This window comes from Zonotrichia albicollis, chromosome 1 (assembly GCF_047830755.1).
Source record: "Zonotrichia albicollis isolate bZonAlb1 chromosome 1, bZonAlb1.hap1, whole genome shotgun sequence".
Classification (NCBI taxonomy): domain Eukaryota; kingdom Metazoa; phylum Chordata; class Aves; order Passeriformes; family Passerellidae; genus Zonotrichia; species Zonotrichia albicollis.
Window position 1 is genome coordinate 131883464 of NC_133819.1, and position 21841 is coordinate 131905304.

The 21841-nt window shown below is 38.3% G+C and overlaps 1 protein-coding gene across 5 annotated transcripts in view; it reads right to left on the reverse strand.

Annotated features, from left to right (window-relative positions):
• The window catches only part of VPS13B (vacuolar protein sorting 13 homolog B), a 431489-nt gene that overhangs the window by 403525 nt on the left and 6123 nt on the right, over positions 1-21841 (reverse strand). For all 5 annotated transcript variants that reach the window (XM_074554422.1, XM_074554431.1, XM_074554441.1 and 2 more), the window contains exon 3: positions 18934-19077. In XM_074554422.1, coding sequence (XP_074410523.1) covers positions 18934-19077 — 144 coding nt within the window. The remainder of the gene's footprint in view (positions 1-18933; positions 19078-21841) is intronic.

The window sequence follows — 21841 nt, forward strand, 5'->3', positions numbered from 1 at the left end:
ATCCCACAGCACAATGTTCAGAAACCAGGTGCCAGCGAGCAGCCCAGATACATCAGGAACAACTGGATAGAGCAGAGCCACATGACAATGTAAGTAGAATAAAGAAGCTACGTTAGAGCGTTTCAGATAAACAAGGAAAGGTATCTTTGTCACCTCTACATACAGAGCAAGGTTTGGGGTTTCCTTTCCTCCCTCCTGCCCTTTATTTCTGGAGGAAGGAGCTTTGATTCTCAGGCAAAAGGAGCCTGAGTCTCTGAGTTACTCTGCCCCAGTGTTACCTTCCAAGCAGAATTTGGGACACTATCCAAAGTGGGGTGGCAGGTCAGCAGTGGGGAGAAACTAAATTCAATAAACCTTGTGTTGAAATCCATAGAGGTGGATTATTGTAGCAATATTACAAAATAGCACCATGAGTGTGTAACAGCAGCTTGTTATGAGATATTCAGTAAAACATTTTCTTGAATAAGAGTACAACAAAACCAGCTAGAGCAATCCATGCTCTGCAGAGAATCACAAAATACCTGCTACCCACATGGCATTCTGTGTAAATGCCACTAAATACAGAATTAAAATAGTCAAGTACTTTCAAATTAATCTTTGACCAAGCAAACTACTGGTTTCAGAGTTTCATTAAGAGCAATACATATTGGTTTCAGAGTTTCATTAAGAGCAATACATATCACAGCAACAAACACGCTCTGACACCTGGAGAGGCTGCCGTGCCACAGACAAGGTGAGGGAAGAGCCGCAGCCAGCAGGGGTGAGATGGGCAGCCTTGGGAGAAAGGACATGGCACACCTCTCAGCAGCTCCAGCAAGGACAGTGAAGCAGCAACCCTGCTGTCCCAAGCTCATCTCCTGCAGTGACAAGCAGCTTTCTGCATGCCCTACAAAAGGCAATGCCTGGCCCCAGCAAGAAGGAAAATGAGGTGTCCACACAGCAAACCCCAATAGGAAGCCAGTTTCAACAGAACAGCCTCTAAGCCCCAGAGCACTGTCTCTGAATTTCTATATGCACTAGAGACTAGTTTCAAAACTTGATAAGTTCATCGGTTTCATTAGGGACTTTTTCCAGCCTCTTTCATGTAGCTAGAAGATTGTCTCAGCTGCTGTTACAGGAGTAAAAGAACTGATTTACTGATAACGTAACTCAGTGTGTGGGGAAATTATATCTGCAGCCTCACACACACAATAATTAAATAAACATACAAACCACCCAAAACCACACTCTGAACCCTTCAACCAAATTCCAAGGTACATTTCTGCAAATAATTTGTCTTCTCCAAGTCTTAGACTATAGCAAAAAAAAAAAAACGGTGGAGAAAAATGTTTGCATTTTACATAGCTATTGTCATTTAATTTTTCTAATTTGAATTCATATTACAAATTCTGTATGTTAGAGAATGTCAAATTCTCTAATAATACCATTCTCTGTGTTAAATGGAATATATAGCTTTGTTCTCATGGAAGGGGTGACTTTAATTAAGAAGCTAGGAAAGCAATGGCTTAATAAAATGGATCATAAATGGATCATAAATTCCAGTGATGTACTGACCTCAGTCTTAAATATTTAACATTCTACTGAGAATATGAAGTGGTTTTACAGATATATATGAGAAGCTTTGGATGAAACAGCAAGTATTTAAACAGCACATGAAATAACTTTTAGAAATTAAGGCTCCCAAAAGAATAAATAGAAAAATACAACAAAAATAGCATTCCCAAGAGGGTAAAGGAAAGGCAATTCTTCCTAAAATAAACTGGTATTCATTAAAAACTTTTTCATTGGAGAGTTTATAAACAATTTCATTTATAAACCAACCTATGATAAAGACTATTATTTGCATTTTTACTGCCAGAAAAAAATACGAAGATCAAAACCTCCATGCACACTATCTCTGCTACCAAACCAAAGTACTTTGAAACTCCCACAAGAAATTGTGCAAGTGTTCAATTTTTTTAAAAGTATGAGATTCATCCAAATAGAATCCAAATTTCAATTTTTATCACATAAATTTAACTCAACAAAACAGTACTATATAACTTATTTTTTCAGATAAATACTTCTCAATCCTTGAAACTCAATACTCTTGAAGAAATAAACATTTCTAACTACTATAAGAATTGAGAAAAGTTACCCTTGTCTTCTAATCAGTTGCTATGCTAATTTTCAGCCTAGTTTAGATCAGGATTCTGAATAGAGCAAATATTTATAGAAACTGGTTCAGGACTGCAGAAGTTTCTAAGGGCTGGCTGTCTGATGGTGAGCGTGCTTATACTACATGTGTCTCAAACTCCTTTAATTAAAAGAAATCAATTATGCAATAGTTCTGATAAATCTACATTAACACTCAAAATGAAGGAGAAATTGAAGCATGGTAGTTTTGTTAAACAAAAGAGGTAGTTGAAGCAGGTAAGGGGAGTTTGGAAAGGCAAAGAAGCTCAGACAGCAGAACAGCACCTTACAAAACAGCAAGTATGACAGCAAGTGGTGATGTGAAGCACATGGTGAAGAGAAAACTGAAAATAGATTGAACTGCCTGAGGGAGCTCCTGAGAATAATTTTGATAATGTTGTAGCCTACCAAACTGCTACGTCAATACATAAACTGACCTGCATGTCAATAAGCATTCTTCTTCTCCTCCCTTCCACATCCTCCTGCCTGCTCTCCTACCACTGCTAAAACAAGATCTTAAACAGTAATGCAAGAACAAACGGAAAAAACGTCTCCACACCATGAAGGACTGATGTGTTGCTCATCTAGAATCTTTACTGATTAATCAAAATAATAAGTATAATAAGTATATCATCAAAACCAAGCAGCACCACACTTCAGTATTTGCTTTTACATACATGGTGCCTTTCAGCATCAGAACAGATTAAGTCCTTCTTCTTTTGAACAGGCTGCACATTGCAGTGAACTAAAATCAGAGCAAAGGAAATTATGTGTTTGGAAATATACCTGTGTTTCTTAAATTGCAAGAAAAAAGAGGATAACCTTGCATGAACAAAACCATTTCTTACTCAGTAACAGCAGCAAAACTGACATGAAGTTATAGTCAAGAAATAAATATCAAGATGTGATTAGTGCAAGAAGTGACATCAAGTCAGCACAAATGACAGGATCATACCACACTTGAATTCATTACAAGAGTGTTCAATGATGAAAAAAATCATGTACAAAGGAAGCTTTAACACTATTACGACCTGCATGTGTTTACGAGGCTACTTTATCAATCACTTAAAGCATTACATGTCTCCTTAGAAACAGCAGTGAACACTAAAAAGAACAGAACAACCACTTAAGTATGTCCTTGCGTTCTACCTCTCTAAGATTGTTATGCACAAGCCTTTTGCACAAATCCAATAGATATTTTTTTAAACAAAAAACCAAAACTATAAAATAATAGTATGTCACATGTTAAAGACACAAGTATTACTGTCAGGAGTTTTATTTGGGTAAAGATAACCAAGAATATTACAGTCATAAAATGTCATACACCAGGAACTTTTAGATGGGCAAAGCTCACAGGTCAAGCATCAAAAACACTAGGACAGATAAAAAGAAAACTTAACAATTAAGATCATTTTTAGACGAGGCAAAAGGAAGAGGCAAGAATGGAACAGGTACATGTGTGCTGCTGTTTTGAAGCAGAGCAGGACAGGAAAAATTGGAAAAAAAGGACACCACCACTTGAAAAGCTCAGTCCCAGCACACAATGCTTCCTTAATTCTTCTGTTAGAGGGCAATGTCACATGCAGGGGATCTTCTCATAACAGCTAGCTGCAATTCTCCCAGCTTTCTCTCTCCTTGTGGCACTTGCCATCATTTCTATTGGAACCTGCAAACTGCCTATCAGTTGTTTCCCACAAAAGATGATAAAGGAGCACTTTAGACTGCTCTGTGCTGAGGAGAACTCAGAAGCCTATTAAATCTGAAAAAATGAAATACTGTGTCAGCAGATCATAAAAAATACTTGAAGAGCCAGAATCCATCTTCTATTAACAAGCAACACCCACAGAACTCATACCAGTCCCACTGGTGGAAAGGACAGGATAGGACCTTGGCATTAGTATAACCATCAGTTTGGTTTAACAATGTGTGAAGACATTGAGTGTTACTTTCAAATCAGCTGCAGTTTACCTTTAAACATAGTCAGCATCGTATAACTGCATCCTAAACTAAGAATCTGTGGGCCAGAATCATCAACCTCCAGCCAGGTCCAGCACAGCCAGAGGGAAGATGAGCACTCATGAGAGGGCAGTTCTGAGGCAAGTCTGTCCCTCACCGGATCCTAGCATACAGACCAATTCACTGAGTCAAGCTCTAGAGGTCTCATAACCTTGGTACTTGCTTTTAGTACAAGATCAAGAGGAAAAGTGGTGGACAAAGAAACATTTCATTGGAAACATCAAAGTTCACTTTCAGATTTCTGAAAAATTGTATTTTTATTATTTCTGTTTCAAATAAAGTTTTCCAACATTACTGAAAGCAGCATAACTTTATTTGTCAGATGTAAGTACACAAAAAAGCATTCACCTGAAAACAATGTGGCCACAAGACACCCAAGCTCTGGGTGCAGCCAGTTCTCTCCCCCAAGAGAACAACTCGTGGCAGTGCCCTCTAATCACAGGACCTTATTAGGCACTTGACAGAAACGACAGCAATGCTGCTGAGGAAACACATCCAGGAACACAGCCCAGAGCAGAGAACCAGGCATCCAAGCTACACTTCACACACAAGAGAGGAGCAGTTCAATTAGATACCGCTCAATACTGAATAAGATCAAAAATGTGAGGGCCCTGCTTTGACATGCAGAAAAACACTGCCCTGTGCTGTTCCAAATGCAGTATCTTGTTTGGGGTTTTTTTTTCCCCAAGACAAAAGAAGAACTAAAAACATCATTTTGGATAAATTATGGCTGCATCAAAAATGCCAGAAGTAAAATGACTGAGCAGCTATAGCATATTCTTTTTTCAAGTTGATGGATTATACAGACATCAGTAGAAGTGAATCTCTGACTTTCCTACAACTAGATGCACTTGGTTTTACTTGACTGAAAACAGAAGTGCTTAAATAATTGGTATATGGGTAATAAACTACATTTTTATAAGCCACATTTTTGAGAGGAATACTCTTTGATATGCAATAAATGAAGAATAGATTGTAGTATCTTGACCTTTAGATTACAGTCCTGAGAAGGGAAAGTTAACTGCAGAAAATTTAGCATCATCAACAACTAGAGGATTTCAGATGAAAAGAACCGGTGCATACACATAAGTAGATAAAAGATATGTCCACCATTAACTCCATGCCACACAACTGCTTTCAACTTTTATATGGATAAAACAACCATACTTCATTTTAGTACAAGTCAAGCAAAGTAGAACATCCTTAACAGAGCAGGAAATGAAGTTTTAGTCACTGCACAAAATAAATCAACAAAAATGTAATGCCTGTTGATGACAATGAAACCACTAGCATATGCACTCAGGACTCTGATCTATTCTGTCCACCAGATGCTCTCTCTTTGTGAAAGGCTGGTAAAAAGAACTAGAGAGTTCATTGTGGCTTAAGCAGATTTTTTTTCATGCTGTTAAGTATTTTTCTAAAGTTTTACTGCAAAATCCTAATGTTCTTAAGGATCATAAGCAAGTATAAACGATGAACAACTTCTAACCCACAGGCCATGTGCAGTATGGCAGGACAATTCATCTAGCTTGTTCCCTTTGGCCGCCTCTCCCGAGAACCTCAGCTGCATACCAGATGACTGCAGTGAAGCAGGCAGTCTGCTCCCCACAACCATTTTATCTAGGGGGCTTGTAGCCTCTCCCCCATCATATAATAAGCCCATCTTTAAATCCATGCTGGGAAAAGGGTTGAAGAGCTTCCAGGAAAGATGTCCACTTCCCACTGCCAGAACAATGCATTTATCCCACAAAATCATCACTGTCCACATCTGAGGAACATATGGGAAGAAGACCATCAAGAACAGGCTGAATGAGTCGTGTGCAGTCAGCAGCACACTCCTGTCTGCCCTCTTTCTCAGGTCTTCACCAGGCCCTGCTGGGTAAAAACTGCAGGGTAGAAAGCTCAAAACACCTGGAATCCAGTAAAGATACAGAAAGGCAGAGACTTCCAGAAGGCAGCAGAACTACACACATATACAACACAATCCAGATGATACTCACCTACAGAAAGTGCTCCAGAAGCTGTGAAATATGACACTCTCCTACCACTAGGAATAAAAACCAAACCTGAGAGCAGCCCACCCACCCAAGGACTGAAACGCTGCCATCAGCTGTGCTCCCCATAGCCAACAGCAGAGCAACACTGATGGCATTGATCAGGAGCCCTCTCACCTCCTAGAACTGCAGGCAAAACCACTGCAGTTCTTTGAAAGGAGTCCCACATTACCAGCACACTTCTAGAATACCAGGACCAATGATCTTCACGTTGAATTCTAAGTAATCACATAATACTGCTGCTGTTGATTCGTTTCTGGAAACCCTAAACTAATTTGAAATATTGAATAATGCTGAGAGGTCAACAGGCCTTGAAAATCTAATGAAACTAAAAGACTTTGAAATCTAATGAAACTAAAAGACATTTTCAGCTTTAACTGAAAATACTTGCAAATCTAATAACTCAATTTACGTGACAAAATATTTCAGAAGAATGATTACATCTATAAAAGAAAAAAGGAAAAGCAGCTTTGCATTGCTCATCCTCCAATTAGGTGCAATACCTAAGAACTTTACTGAAAATTAAGGATAACCTCATGGCATTCTCTGTTGACCTTTGTACGTGTAAAGGAAGCCAAGTGGATCTCCTGAAGCCAAGGTGAGGACTTCAGAACAGTTTCTCAGCAAGTCAGTGGCAGAACCATTAAACAAACATGCCAGAGGAGAGGGGAAAAAAAAAAAAGAACATATTTCTCAACAGAGGAATCAAGTTTGTTCAATTTTCTCCAGAGGCAAAGAAAAAAATATTTACATTCAAAGTTCACACTTTTCTAACATTTGGATGGTCCAGAGTATTGCCAGTAACACAGTACATTTTCCCTCAGGTTCTATGGCCTGTAGAGAGGCAAAGACAATGATTTTTCCTTAGAAGAGAAAGCACACATTTAAATCTGAACATTTATCCATTCTTTTGGAAAACATGAAGCTCACCAGAACTGAATTTATGTTAATCCATAAGTTTTCAAAATAAAACACAATCTACATCAGTTGCACATCAAAATTATTTAGTAGGAACAACTCTTCAAGTGCAGGTGTCTCAAAGTAAGTGACAAGCAATAGGTGAGTAAAAGGAATTCTTTTGCTTAAGCTGTATCTAAGAATTTATAATTCAATTATAAGCTTTTAGAGAAAATACTACTCCTTCCAAAAAGAACAAGCTATAATTCCAGAGTATGCTTTGTACTGAAAGAATTAAGAGTATTTTGTCTTTTGGAATTCTAAGATCCTTTTACCAAAGGTGAACAAATTGCAGGATTTTTCCACTACAAAATGTGTAATCATGCCTGTTCTCAAATAGTAGGTTCTGCCATAATGAGGAGCTAAAACACATTCCAACAAATTTATCTATGCTTTAATCTATCAACAAATGAGGAAAAACTACTTCCTCTCCAAGGAAATATTTTTTACATGCATTACCTCACCTCATTTCCCATTAAACCACACAAATCCAAACTCTTCACCCAACTACATGAAACAAAGTTGGATTGTAGGGTCCTGATTTGATGTCAGCTGGATTGGGACAAATCTGGAATTACTCCAAAGTAAATCAACTGAAGTAATCCAGACCTATACCGGGAAAGAGGAATCAGAATATGATCCTAAACTTCTAGGAATTATGCCAAAGATGATATATAAACCCTTTCTCCCTGTACCTGGGAACAAAGACCCTGACTATTGGCATTACATTTCCTTGCTGTAAGTAGGTCAGGGAAAAAATTGAGTAAAGATCAGTAATAGGACAGGGATTACTCCTAATCTTTCTACTTTATACAACTGTATCAACACATCAGAACAGGTTGTCTGTACTTTATAAAGACAAATACACCATTCACATGTTAGTACTTTTATCTGTCTTAGTAAAGCTATTTTCTGGAACAAACATCAGCAATGCTGTGGTATCTGAGTTTCAACTCTAACACTGCAGAAATCACTGTGACTCTGTTCCTGTGCAAGTGGGTTCCTTTCCAAAATTCAGGAGTACATACCATGAGATCACTCCCAAATACCAATTTACTGAATTAACCACAGCAAAGAAGAAACCAAACAACCCTTTCTACCTGGTGCACCACAGTGCATGAACAGTGAAACATCCTGTGGCAACCTTGTTTTCAAAGCAGCTAGTGTAGGTTTAAGCCCTGAGCTAACAGCAGGTGCAAATTCAGACTCATCAGTGATATGGCAGCTTCTGCTCTCCAAGTGCTTGGTACACACCAAAGGGAAGTAAAGGGACTGTGGCAGGGAGGAGCAGATCTGTTGGCTGGCTAGCACAGACCAATTCAGTTAGCTTCCTGTCCAGGACTATCCTGCAGTACAGTTCCTCAAACAGATGAACTCCTGTATCACCCTCCTCTCTGTCTCTATGGATAGTCTCCCAACCCATAAACGTACAAAGAGAACACTTGTCATTATTTTGAAAATTTTAAGTGTAGGAATTTAGGTTACTCACATATTTCAAAAATCATTATGTATTAACACACAAGCTTCTGGCAAGGTGATGTGCTATTCTCCCTGCTAATTTTGATGTGTCAATAAAAGTAAGACATACAAAGCTGAAGAATTATCTTCAAGGGGGACCTGTATCAGGAATGAACATCCAGAAGACCTCAACAGCCAACAGCCCTGTCATCTTCTGGAGGTACCAAAAGGTGACAGTTTAACAAAGTCTTCTTGAGCACTCAAAGGAGATTTTAGAAAATTCCTGTACACAGACACACAAACTCTCTTTGTACTCACACATAGCCCAGAGGCAATAAATACTGTAACACAGGTAAACTCACCTGAAAGATATAAGCGTATGCAAATCACTAGCATTAGTTAAATTAGCTAGTGATATTAGTAGGTTTTTTTACCTACTAATCTGTTGACTATTTGGGGTTTTTCCAGAAATATAGCATATTAAGCCACACTAAAAGCAATTCTATTGCATTCATATTCAAATCCACAACTCTGAGACCCACAATATACGCCATAGTTCTAAAATAAAAGTTAAATTGGTCAATGCTGCATTAGCTCTAATATTTAAATTGTGCCATCCATTTCCGTGCTATAATGTTGCTTTCCTGTATATAATTCCTTCAATTCCCTAGCAGCACAGCCACTCCATCAAAAAATTACTGGATATTATCATAGCTGATACAGAACAAAACCATAATTTACATTTCAACAATGCACTTTCCAGCTGGTGCTTTGCCAGGAGTTCAACCTGACATTCAGCTTCCAAGTTCACTTTGCAGCCTAGAAAGCTCTCAAGTATCACCTCCTCTCTCCACACAGCATATTCAGGTGATTTGCTGTATAAAAAACTGCAACATTCACACTCTTGAACTTTCCAGAACACAGCTGTACTATGTAGTATAAAATAGTCTGGGGTCTGCAGCTTTCTAGTGATACAGAACATGTGACAATGGTCTATTAAAGAACTCCAGAAAAAAATAAAGATTTTGTTTGAGGGAAGCAAGTTAAATATGCACTGACTACCATTCCGCTGGGTTTGTATGATAGTACCTGCCCACAAAGCAATCAGAAAATGGCTCCTGCCTGCTCTCACTGCCCTATAACTGGATTAACATGAAATTATAATCAATGCAAAACTGTTTACCTATGTACTGCAATCCATATTTCCTGTCCTAACTGATCCTTCTTACCATCAAGCAATAATGAAATCAAGTCAGAAGGAAAGTCATCTTTAATAGGCATAAATACAAATGCACATACACATATATATACCCACACAAATGCATGTCCCAGAAGGAGCTCCCATAGCAGTGCAGTACAACAGGTAAGTGGGGTTGCTGCTTCCTCACTTGTTAAGTAACATCACAATCCTCAAAGCGAAGGAATCTAGAACTACTAAGTAGCAAATAAGGAACTACAGCTTTAAACAAGTAAAAGGAGGAACATGGGCTTCCTCTGAGACACTCTTCTCCTCCACACAGGCAACACTACTGAAACTGTCAACATTTGAACTACTTCACAAGCAAAGTGGCAATTGTACAGATTTTAAGTGTGAAAAGGTGTAAGAGGCAGCTCACTGGAGTGAAATTGTATTGCAGGCCAGAAGTCATAGAGAGATGAGCCTCAGAAATAAGATGCCTCATGCTCAGAAGAGATGCACCTGCTATAGGTTAAAACCAGTAATACTTACTTTTTTAACACAGGCATTTGGCATGGGTTTATTGGTTTTCATGTGCATGAATAATGAGAAGCGTGCTTATCTGGGGGTCAAACAGCACTTGGCTTACATAATTTGATTTCAAATTTTTCTTTGTTTTTTTTTTTTTAACGGAGCATGACAGCAGTGGCAAGCTGCAGTCAGATTCTAGAATTAATTTTATAGAATGCAATGGAAGAAAAATAAAAAAGGAGAGGGAGGGGAGACAGAGATAAATGGGTTTTCTGTTACTTGTGCCCTATTTGATAACAATATGTTCAACAATATACAAGTCTCCACAACCAAGACATGGGGAAATGCTTCAGTCAGAATACATTCCCAAGCACAGCTTGCACCTCCTATGCCAACAAATCTCCAAATCTAGTACACTCCAGTTCCAGGAAAAGCCTCATAGGTTGCTATCTAGCTCTTCTTTTCAGAAGCAGTAGCCCATGTGCAACCAGCTGGTAACACTTCAAATTTCAGCAAATGAAAATAAATATTTTCCATCACCAAAGACAGTGTGGAAAAAAAAGTTTATAAACATTTTTTGATTTAAAACTAAATTTTGAGATTTTGAATTCCCATCATGCTATTTCCCAAACAACTCAGTTTTGAAAATGAACCCATTCTACTGCTTCACCTTGTATGTTGAGTTGCCAATGTTAAAATTGCCAAGTGCATTGACATAGCATTGCAATATAGACAGCACGTCTTGGATGCTCTCTAGTCCCAACACACAACTCTTGGGAAAAAAATACAGCACTAGCTATAGTTCAGAAAGATCAGTAGGTCAGCTGATAGTTACTCAATATATAATTTAGTGGAATGAGACTGATCAGACAAGCACACACAGACAACACGTGGATGAGTGAAGAGATTCCAGAAAGAAGAGGAATCAACTTCTACAGCCAAGAATCAAAGCACAATTATAGTTAAACTGGAATTCTAAGTAGGAAGGACGAACCTAGCTAGGAAGTTGGTGCCCACAGTTTAAGTATTTTAAAAAACACAACCACATTAAAGAACGGGCTAAGGAAAAAAAAAGGTGAATTATAAGAAATAAAGCAGTGAGAACTACAGATTAATTTAAGAGTGTCTGCCCAAAAGAACAAGGCTTTTAAAAAGTACAAATCCAAAACATATCACATAAAGCAATGATTTCTGCTGAAATACAAGGTGATCCATAAAACAGCAAGCACCATATCAACATCTATTTCAGAACAAACTCAAGCAATAATCGTGTTTTAGTAATCTGCTCAGAAAATATTTTCTTCAAAGCATAGGAGAAAATAATAGTGTATGGAACTACTAGCTCTGAAATAGTGACTGATTCAATAAATTCAGCCCTATGCAGGATTCCCAAAAAAATATAAATACATGGAAAACTACTCCAACACATCTAAAATTAGGACTCCTTTTTCCCAAAACATGGCATCCTAAAAAGGCTCCACCAAAATAAGTGAGACATTTCTCAGCCATTCAGGTGTTCCAAGGCAAACAAGTAGAATTCTCCATGTAAGCGCACTACCCTCACCTGATTAAACAATCTATTTAGAAAAACCTGTGAATATATGAAAGCTTAAAGGATCACCAGCACTACCCCAAAAAAAATCTACCCTTCCTGTCTTGGGGTGACTTCACATCCATCGAATTTCTTTAATCTCTTCTCCTTTCCTCTTGCTACTTGAGAAGGACAGAATTCCAGCTGATGTTGCACATAAAACCAACAAACTTCAAAAGTCATGATCCAAACAAGCATCTTGCACAAAGCTAACAACACCATAAATCTGATACAAATTACTTAGTGCCTGCTTTTCTACATATCCTTGGAACACTATAGCAAGTCAGACTGGACTCCAGAGGAGCTCTCTTGATTGCAGGAAATGCAAGTTTCAATCTGGCTGCCTCCAACTTTATCAGCTGAAGGAGGAAAATTGAAGCTGCAGTCTCTGAAGCTTATAGAAGGGTCATAAATTGAGGTACAGCACCACACAAGCATTTAAAGACATCAGACCCCTAACCTGGGGCACTGATTTGGCAGTTACAAGAAAGTTCATATACACTGTGTATGAAGTATTGAGACATTAATGTATGTAATCCACATTTACATGTAAGAAAATAGATTTCTGTCCTTCTTGAATTTAAAGGACAATTAAACTGGTTTTTTTGGAGGGCAATAAGTTGTTAAAAACCTGAAAAGTGTTATTTCCTTTTTGGCAAGGGCATGTTTCCCTACACAGAACTGACATCTTAAAAAGGCAAAGAGCCAGTCTAAGCCAATATACCCAAATAGTAATAAAAAACCTCAAACAATTCTTAATTCTAAATACTAAAATTTTAGAAAAGCAAAAAGTGAACTTGGGATAGATGACAAGATGCCTAGTCCATATGCCTAAGACAAACCAACTGTGTGAGTATACAAAATAATTGAAGCACTATGAATTAGAGCAAGGCAGCTAGGGAACCTGCAGCTTTATGTATCGTGAGGGCTGTCTTTCAATCATTTTTTGCAAACCAAAGAAAATCAGTTTAGAAAGAGATAGCTTAGGCAAGTTCACGAAGAACTGCAGCCCATGGGAAGGACTCACACTGGAGAGGTTTGTGGAGAACTCTCTGGGGGCCGGGGAGAAGTCCTTGCACTAAGGAGCAGCCCTGTGACACACTAACCACAACCCCATCCCCTGCCCTGTGTGCCACTGGCGAGAGGAGGGAGAGGATCAGGGAATGGCTTTACTCCAGCTCCTGATGGGAGTGATGAGGCAAGGTATTTTTAAGGTTTACTTTTCATTATCTTATCCTGATATGATTGGTAAAACTGCTGCTACAGAACTGAAGGAAAACTATAACTACACACAGCTCCTGGCAGCTTCCTTAAGTTGCAACACCTATACCAACACAGGGCCATATCCTCACCTGGCTGTCTCTTCAAACATGCAAAGTGCACTCATCTGAATAAAAAAAGCTATTGAAAAACACTGATATTATACGGTCTTAATACCTACTGACCAACCTGATTTTACAATCATAGAATCATTTAGATTGGAAAGGGTCTTTAAGATCAAGACTGTTAACTGTTTTGACAACATCAAAAGATTTTCTTGACAAGAACTGCATTCAAAATTTGCAAGAATACAGTCCCAACCATATTTACAACTGCTCTTTCTGTCCCTGGGGGTGTCCTCAGGAGTCAAGTACAGCACAGCTGTTGAGGATGCCATCCAGGGTTGCACAAGCCAGAAAGCAGAAGTGTTTGCAAGTCTTATTCTTTGCCAGAAACAACTAAAAGCAAGACTAACACCAAAAAGCAAGGTTCATTCCCCCAGAGTAAGCAACAGGATTAGGTCAGAGGTGCCACACTACCTTTGCCTGTAGGCAGCACACCAACACCGAAAGATGTCCTAAGAGCCAGGAATAAGCACAGAAGGAATCAAGCAGGATCTCTCATACCTTTCACAGTAATCAGTTTCAGACACCTGAAATCACCATTTTTTAGCCCTGAAAAGAACTCAAACAGAAATATACTGGCAAATTCACATGAAAACTGTCCAGAATTAGGAACACAATAATAGGCATTCAGGTAAACAAGACAGGTATTCAGACTGAGGCAACACAAGGGCAGTGGCAGGACTCCTGCAGTTAAAGTATTAAGAAATATGCCTGCAGGAGTCTTTGAACAAATTCACAAAGGCAATTTTTTCTTACATAAGCATAATTACTGCAATCTCAAGCATCAGATGCTTTGCTTTTAAAGTCTATTAAAGTGGTTAGCAGGAACAAAAATAGGTAAATTACATGGTCACTCTTGCATACCCAGCTAGTACATGTGAATATCCAGCTTTAAGCAAAGCTGCTCATCTCCTCCTCAGCCTCTCATTTGAAATCACTGGAGAAAGACAACAAAGTGTCTGAACCAAATGCTGCAAAGCCTTTTTAGCACCTTTTTTAGCCTCCCTTAAGTACTTCCTCTATTTAAAGAGTAAGTTTTATTCCAAGACATTTGTGGCATTTATTCCTTAAATGGATAATATCCTTGGAAGAGAACCTCCTACCTAAAACACTTTTGTTTACATATAGCAATTTATAGAAAACATAAGAACTCTTCAGACAGGAGCTCTTGACAGAAAATGCACAAAACCCAACAAAAGACTCTGCCAACCTTCCTGAACCTTTGGAAAACACTAAATTACAGTCTGATTTGCACAAAGCAATTTGTTTTAATTCAAAATAATATGAAAATTTTTTCTTGTTATTCATATATACGCTAATTTGTATGCATGCACACAGAAACAAAATCCTATTTTTCTGCGATTACTCTATGAAAACAAATAAAAACATCATGAACTGGCTGCTTAATTAGCATTTCATATTGATCATTAACTTGATATGATTCAACACTAGCTGATAACATAGTTTGCTTCCTATAGAGCAATTCTTGATATAATCTTCACCTTAAATTTTGCTAAAACTCAGTATCAGATTTACTGAACTAAATATACTACTATGAAAGGAAGTGCCAAATTAAATTCATTTAAAAAATAAAGACCTTGAGCTTCCCCATGAGCAAATAAAAAGCATAAAGGTGAGCCACTAAAGACTGTTAGTTAAGTCTTCTGACTTCAAGTCTTACCATATTTCTGCTGTAACACAACACCAGACTTGTAGACTCAAATGGAAAACCACAGCACTGCTTGCCCATACAGCTACATTCAGCCAAACTACAACCCAGGTGAGAAAAAAACCACTAGAGCACTGCTTCAGATCTGGAGCAAGCTTTACCACCTAAGCAGATATAACTATATCCTCATCAAACACAAGCCTTCTGTCTTTACCTTCAAAGTCCTTCATAATCTGTCAAGGCACCTGATCTCCCACCTCCTGGTCATTTCCCAGTCAAGACCAATTTCTGCTTCCAGCATTCTTTGGTGGCAGTCTCTACCAGCTGTCAGGTGAAAATGTGTATTCTGGTATTCTGACAGTCATGCTTGTGGGCTGTTCTCCGCTGCCTCCACAAAGTTATCCTCTTCCTTCACAACTTTCTTTGTAATGCCTCATGAAAGGAGCAGTGCTCACTTGTCTGCATGCTGATCCAAACTGCTTGGTTCCCTCTTCAACCTCACAGACTTCCCCAGTTCCAGAATTAATTACCCTTGGCGTACAGGGAGCCTTCATACACATCAGCATATTTCTGGCGCACTGTGTTCTGCTTAAAGGCAAGTTCTCAAATGTGAAGCAGTAATACAAATAACACATTTCTCCTTGATCTCCTCATTTGCATCAGTTCCAAGACAAAAAAAACCACAGAATTCAAGGTGGAACATGAAGAATAATCTCGTGGTTAGTTATAATGGCAGGAAGGTGAAGAAAACAGACATGGGCTTACTGGCTTGTCCTTCCCAATTTGCACTACCTGAATTTAAAGCCTCTGGTTTGGGCATGGAGATATCTTAGCACTGAGAGGGGAAGAGAAAGGAGCAAAGAATTTCAATTATATTGAAAAAAAAAGAATATGTAGAAAAGTTAAGAACAGACCAACAGGACAAAGGGAGAAAATCTCTCATAGGAAAAGCAGCTAACAGCACAGATTTTAAAATTGGTTTCGATTCTATACAAAGCCCAGAGATTTAATATATAGAAATAGGTAATGAAAAGAACATAAAATACTGGAAGTTTAACCACTTTCTAAAACAAAATATAGCACTCATGGAGAACAGAGTCAGGATGGTCAATTACTACAACTTAAATACAAGTCAAGCAAACTTCAGAATCACATTAAGATGTTTAAAAACAGATTTAAATCATACCAACATATTTGAGAACATTATAAATGTTCATATTTAAAACTCAGTGCTGCAGAAGATTTGTTCAGGAGCAAAAAAAAAAAAAAAAGGCAGGCAGAATTGCATTTGGCTGACAGACATCAAAAGGCAATGTGAAACACCTCACAGCCAAATTCTATTTCAAGTACTGACACTAACCAAAGTCATCACCAAAAGTACACATACAAAGCACGTTCAATAGAACACCCCTTTACTCACTGTAAAGCTGATGCACTTCAGTTTAATTTTCTTGTAAAGTATCCACATTTAACACTTGGGTATTAGAAGCAATAGTAGCAGATGTAGAAAAGAACAAGGAAACAAAGCACAGAAAAAGGGGAAAAGCAAACACCTTCAAAATGTAAATACCCATAATTCTACACAATTCTGTATTTTGTACATCATTAAATAACCTTATCACTTATACAACAGTTCTGCTAAGAAAAACAATTTTTGCATAAAACTAGAAGTTGAGCCATTACTGTCTAATCCAAACTTAGCTGAGGAGATGCTGAGGAGATGCATAAACAACAAAAAAACCTAACTAAACTAACAGTGAAGCTGAACTAACAATGACACAGCATCACAGTGAAACATATATACACAAAAGCACCCCAGGGAACTGATACTCTTCAAAGATGTAAGCAAAACCCTCTTTCTTGTTACAAAATCTGTAGGGTCACTGGATAATAGCTTCAAACAATGCCATGTATTTTAGCCTTCATACATCTTCAACAGAAACACTGTTTGAAATAGCACCTATCCAAAGAAAACACATCTCACTCAGCTGAGGTCAAGAACTTTATTTTTTGCTCAGGTGAAATTATCCCTGTGCTCATTAGAGGTCTCACCTGAGGAAGGAAATACAGGGTCAAGCCAATCAATTTGAGAACTAAACTAAGCTTTCTTGCTAATTATGCTCTTCCCTGACATGAAGTTCCTGGCAAAATAGTTCCAACTGGAGCTAAACTCACTGAAAGTTCATTTTATTACAATTTTCCACAGAAATATTTAATTTCATTCATATTTTTATTCACTGATTACAAAAAAATTTATGACAATTGTTTTTAGGCAAGTACACTGTCATACTTTGAACACTTTCAAATAGTAATTCAAAAAATTAAATTCAACTTGTCAACCTTTTAAACCATATCCTCAGAAAACAGCAATAAAGTGTTTTCATCTACATTCTTGTTCATCAAAGATAATCCTTCTATGGCACAGACCCAAATTTTACCCTCCTGAGCATACATACCAATGAATAATTTGTTCAAATGTCAGTTGCAATTTTCAAAACTCTTTTCTTGCCTCTGAATCTTAAACATCTGTAACAAATACTTGTTTTGAGAGTGCTTTACATTCATGACACTTGACCTTTTGATGTATGCAACACAAAATTTAAGTTTCAAATACCATGCAAGCAGGAAATCTGATCATTTCAGCAGTAGCCATCTGCAAGGTCCAATATCAAATATTAGTTCTGGGTTGCACAAAGTCATGGGCTACAAGTCTTTTTCTGCAATTCATAATTAGTTGCAATTTGCTGCTCCCAAAACCACACTTCTCATGGAACATCTGGTCTCAAAAGCTTAGCTTAACATTGGAAAAGTACTTAATATTTGGCTGGTGGTGTGCATATATGAACATCCACACGTGCACACAGATTAAGTCTAACTACAGAATTCAAGCATGGCCTCTGTGGGGTGGCTAGGACTAGAGATTTCTACTCCAGAAAAAAAGCCTCTTAGTTCTGTAACTGTAAAAGGACATATCAAGAAATATCACATAACAGGAAAGTGCTTTCCAATGTTCTTGCTGCCTTGTACCTAGTTATTGACATTAAATGTTAACAGCTCATCATGCACCCTACCAAACACTTGAGTTTTTTCACAAACTGAAATTTTCGTTTGCATGATCCTTAATATAAGTGAAGCACTGTTGAAATCAAAATGTGAACAAGGCTTTTAGAAAACTAACAAGCCAAACAAGCTTGTAAGCCTCTCTAGAATTGAAGTACCATGCTGATTAAAAAAACCCCACAAGTTCAACATTAACATAACCAAGTACTTTTGGTTAACTAAATTAGACATATGACAAAAATTGAGGCACTGCATATTTCAGCTTCATTATGTCAGAAGGAAACCTTACCTGAGCCTGTAAAAACAGCTAATGCACAAATTATTCTGAGCAACTAAAGAAAAAAATCCCTAAAGACCCTTACATAGAAGAAGTCTTCCAAATATACTCAAGCAAGCAGTATAATTTCTAAAGGTAAAAATCACTTAGACTCCAGGATCTTCAAAGCATTTCTTCAATAATAACAACAGAACTTTTGAAAAATGCCCAATGCTGATTTGTGCCACATACAGCTGACTCAAGCAACCAGCACTGCTGCTTGGGTCACAGAAGCTGGAAGAACACAGGATGCTACACTGCTCTTGAAATCCATTTCTTCTCTAGTCATAGGAAAAACCTGACAGAGCACTATTAACTTGCTTTCACATCTGCAAGAACACAGCTACAGCGTATAAAGAGTTTAAAAATAAATATGAAGGAAGATATTAGCCATGACAAGAAGAAAAATATTAGCCTCTCAGAAAGTAAAAGGGATCAACTTCACGTGCCAGATTCTGCAGAAGAGTTTCAAGAAAGTGGCCTACAGAAAGTCTTATTCTCATGAACCTCTCAATATAGGAAAAGCATTCATGACATTTCTTACCTGAGCCCCATCCTTTAACTTCAAGATGCATTCCATTGTGTTGATAGTGATGACAACTGGTTCTGATCCCAGTTTCGTCCATGGCACATGAATCCGAAGCTCATGAATATGCCCACTTAAAAAAGTAAATGGCAGTTTCAGCTCCTAACAACAACAAAAATGTAGAATTAACCACTGAAACATATCAAAATTCCAAACACAACTGTAACTCAAAATAGTCATGTTCTATCAAGTCTCCCTCCCGATCAGCAGTGTGCCACAGGACTTGGCATTTGCCTTTATAATCACTCACAGGATTATGTCACAATTAGTCTGTTCAAAGCAGACATTTGGGTCACCATGTCCCTGATAATAAAAGATAGCTTAAAACCACCTCTCCCTCACATGAAGCTACCGCAAACTGTTTCACTATTCAAGGTACAGTAGAAACAGACAGAGCGAAGGTAAATACTTAAATTGATATGCAACCAGTATTACCGTGAAGAGTACAAACTTGGAATTAAATATTGACAATGCCACAGTAAGGCAATTTCTTCTGAAATATTTTAGTGCTTAGGAGTTTTAAGAGCTCAGTTCTCATAAGACTGGCCCATTGTTGCCCCTTTCACATCAAAATACTTTGTATTTACTAAGTTATTAAACTTTTCATTGGCAAAACCAGCCTCCTACACAGCAAGGTCTAATGTAGATGTCTCACTGGTTTAAAAACTTGTGTAAGGCAGTCCAGAGCTTCTAACAAATGCCTGGGCACTCCACCTAACACAAATCACAACTCTGTAGGACAGCCTCGGGGAACCAGCTGCTGCTTGCAGCAATTCAGCAGGAAAGAAGGTGCCAAAGCTTAGATTAAAGGTTCTCAACTGAGTAAATTGGTGTACATTCAATACAAAGCTAACAAAGTGTTGCAATTTCCCAGTAGTTTCAGGTGTTCTGCAAAAAATTAGTTCAACACAACCAACAGGAGGGCTGGTGCCAGGACTAGCAATCAAGATTAGAATAAAGAAAACAATTGTTTACTGTAAAGAAGCAATATTTGATATGTTAGAATTTTAAGTCAGCATACTTGACACTAAGTATTCTAATACTCAGGTTTTGGGGATGCTTCATCTTTTCACTTTTCTAAAATCTCATATTCTGATATTTTTTACTATCAAGTTTTAATGAAGAAAAAACAACACATCTTCACTTCAGGTTGCTTATAGCCTGGTATTTTCATCATCATCTTAGATGCTGCGAACTACAAGTGCAGTGTACTCTCAGGAGAGAAATGAGTGAATCTACATCTACTGGGTACAGGGAAGCACTTCTGGGCTTCCTACAGTGACCATATAGTCCAACTGCCTGACCAATTCAGGGCTGACTAGAAGTCAACATTAATGCCTCTTACACACTGACAGACTTGGGGTATCCAACTCCTGCAGGAAGCCTGTTCCAGTGTTTGACCACTCTCTCAGTAAGGAAATGCATCCTAATGTCCAGTCTAAGCCTCCTGTGGTACAGCTCTGAACCATTCCCACATGTCCCATCCCCAAATACCAGGGGGAGGAGCTCAGCATCTCCCTCTCCATGCCCCCTCCTTAGGAAGCTGTAGAGAGCTGTGAGGTCACCCCTCAGCCTCCTTTTCTCTAAATGAAACCTGCCCAAAGTCCTCAGTCCCTTCAAACAGGACATTGCCTGCAGCCCTTTCACCACCTTTGTTTCCCCCCCTCTGGACACATTCTCATCCTTCACCCTCATTTCTCAGCTGGGGGGCCCAGAGCAGCACACAGAGCTCAAGGAGAGGCTGCACCAAGGCTGTCCAGCAGGGCAGTCACCTCTGCCACCAGCTGGGGATGCTGAGTTTGATGCAGAAAGGGGTTTGTCCTCTGGGCTGCCAGGGTGCATCGCTGACTCCTGCTGAGCCTGCTGCTGACCAGCACACACAGGTTCTTAACTTCATTCTGGTAAATTCATGAACACAAACCCTTCAGGACTCCAGAATCACCCCAGCAAGTCAGGGCTTAAGTCCCTTTGCCCCTTGCTCAGGTTAGGTACATGCCTCTCATTCAACACAGAATTCCTGTGAATGAACAGATGTTACTCAGAGAAGGTCCATGAAACTCAGAAATCAAGCAGGTAAGTTGTTAGGGAATGTCAAACACATATCTACCAGTGGATCCAGAAAGCCTCTTTTCCTGCACTGCCTGACCCTAGACCGATCCTTGCTGTACAGAACTTCTATATTAATAAAATTTGGGGACAGGGGCATTTCGCATTTACTATTTGATATGTACTATAAAGCTTTAAAGTATGCCTACACAATATTTCTATGAAGCTAGCTAATGTAATTTTTTGCTTAAATATATTGAAATGAATATGTTTATCAGTGATAAATTTATGAATAATTAATATATAATAAAATCTTAGTTTTATGTTTTGAAATCCCCCTAAAAAGTTTTATTTTCTTAAGCAGTTAGCATCTCCAAAGTTCAGAGTTGAAATCCTCACCATTTACACTTGTAACAGGTTTACATCTTGAGAGTCCTCAGGATGAGTAGAAGCAAGTCAACTATTTTTACCAATACCTACACCATCACAGCAATAACAGCTGCTAAGAGAAGTAATTTTAGGGAACACTTTCCCCCATTCTGCAGCTGATATCTCCTAGCCTTTTTCCTGCTACAATCAAAAAGTTTATCCTGTATCCAGGAGCTAAGGGTATTGTGTATTCACTGCTGACAGAACCTTCTGAGGAGGAAACTACACAAAATTATAGCTCTATTTTTTTGCCAAGTACAGCTTTCAGTCTGTAAATTAGTTTTTGGGCCTTAATGAGTACTGATTAATGAAGTATAAAAAACCACACCCATCTCATACTACAAATACTCAACTCCTTCTTCAGCCATGCTTACACAAAGTCATAACTAGT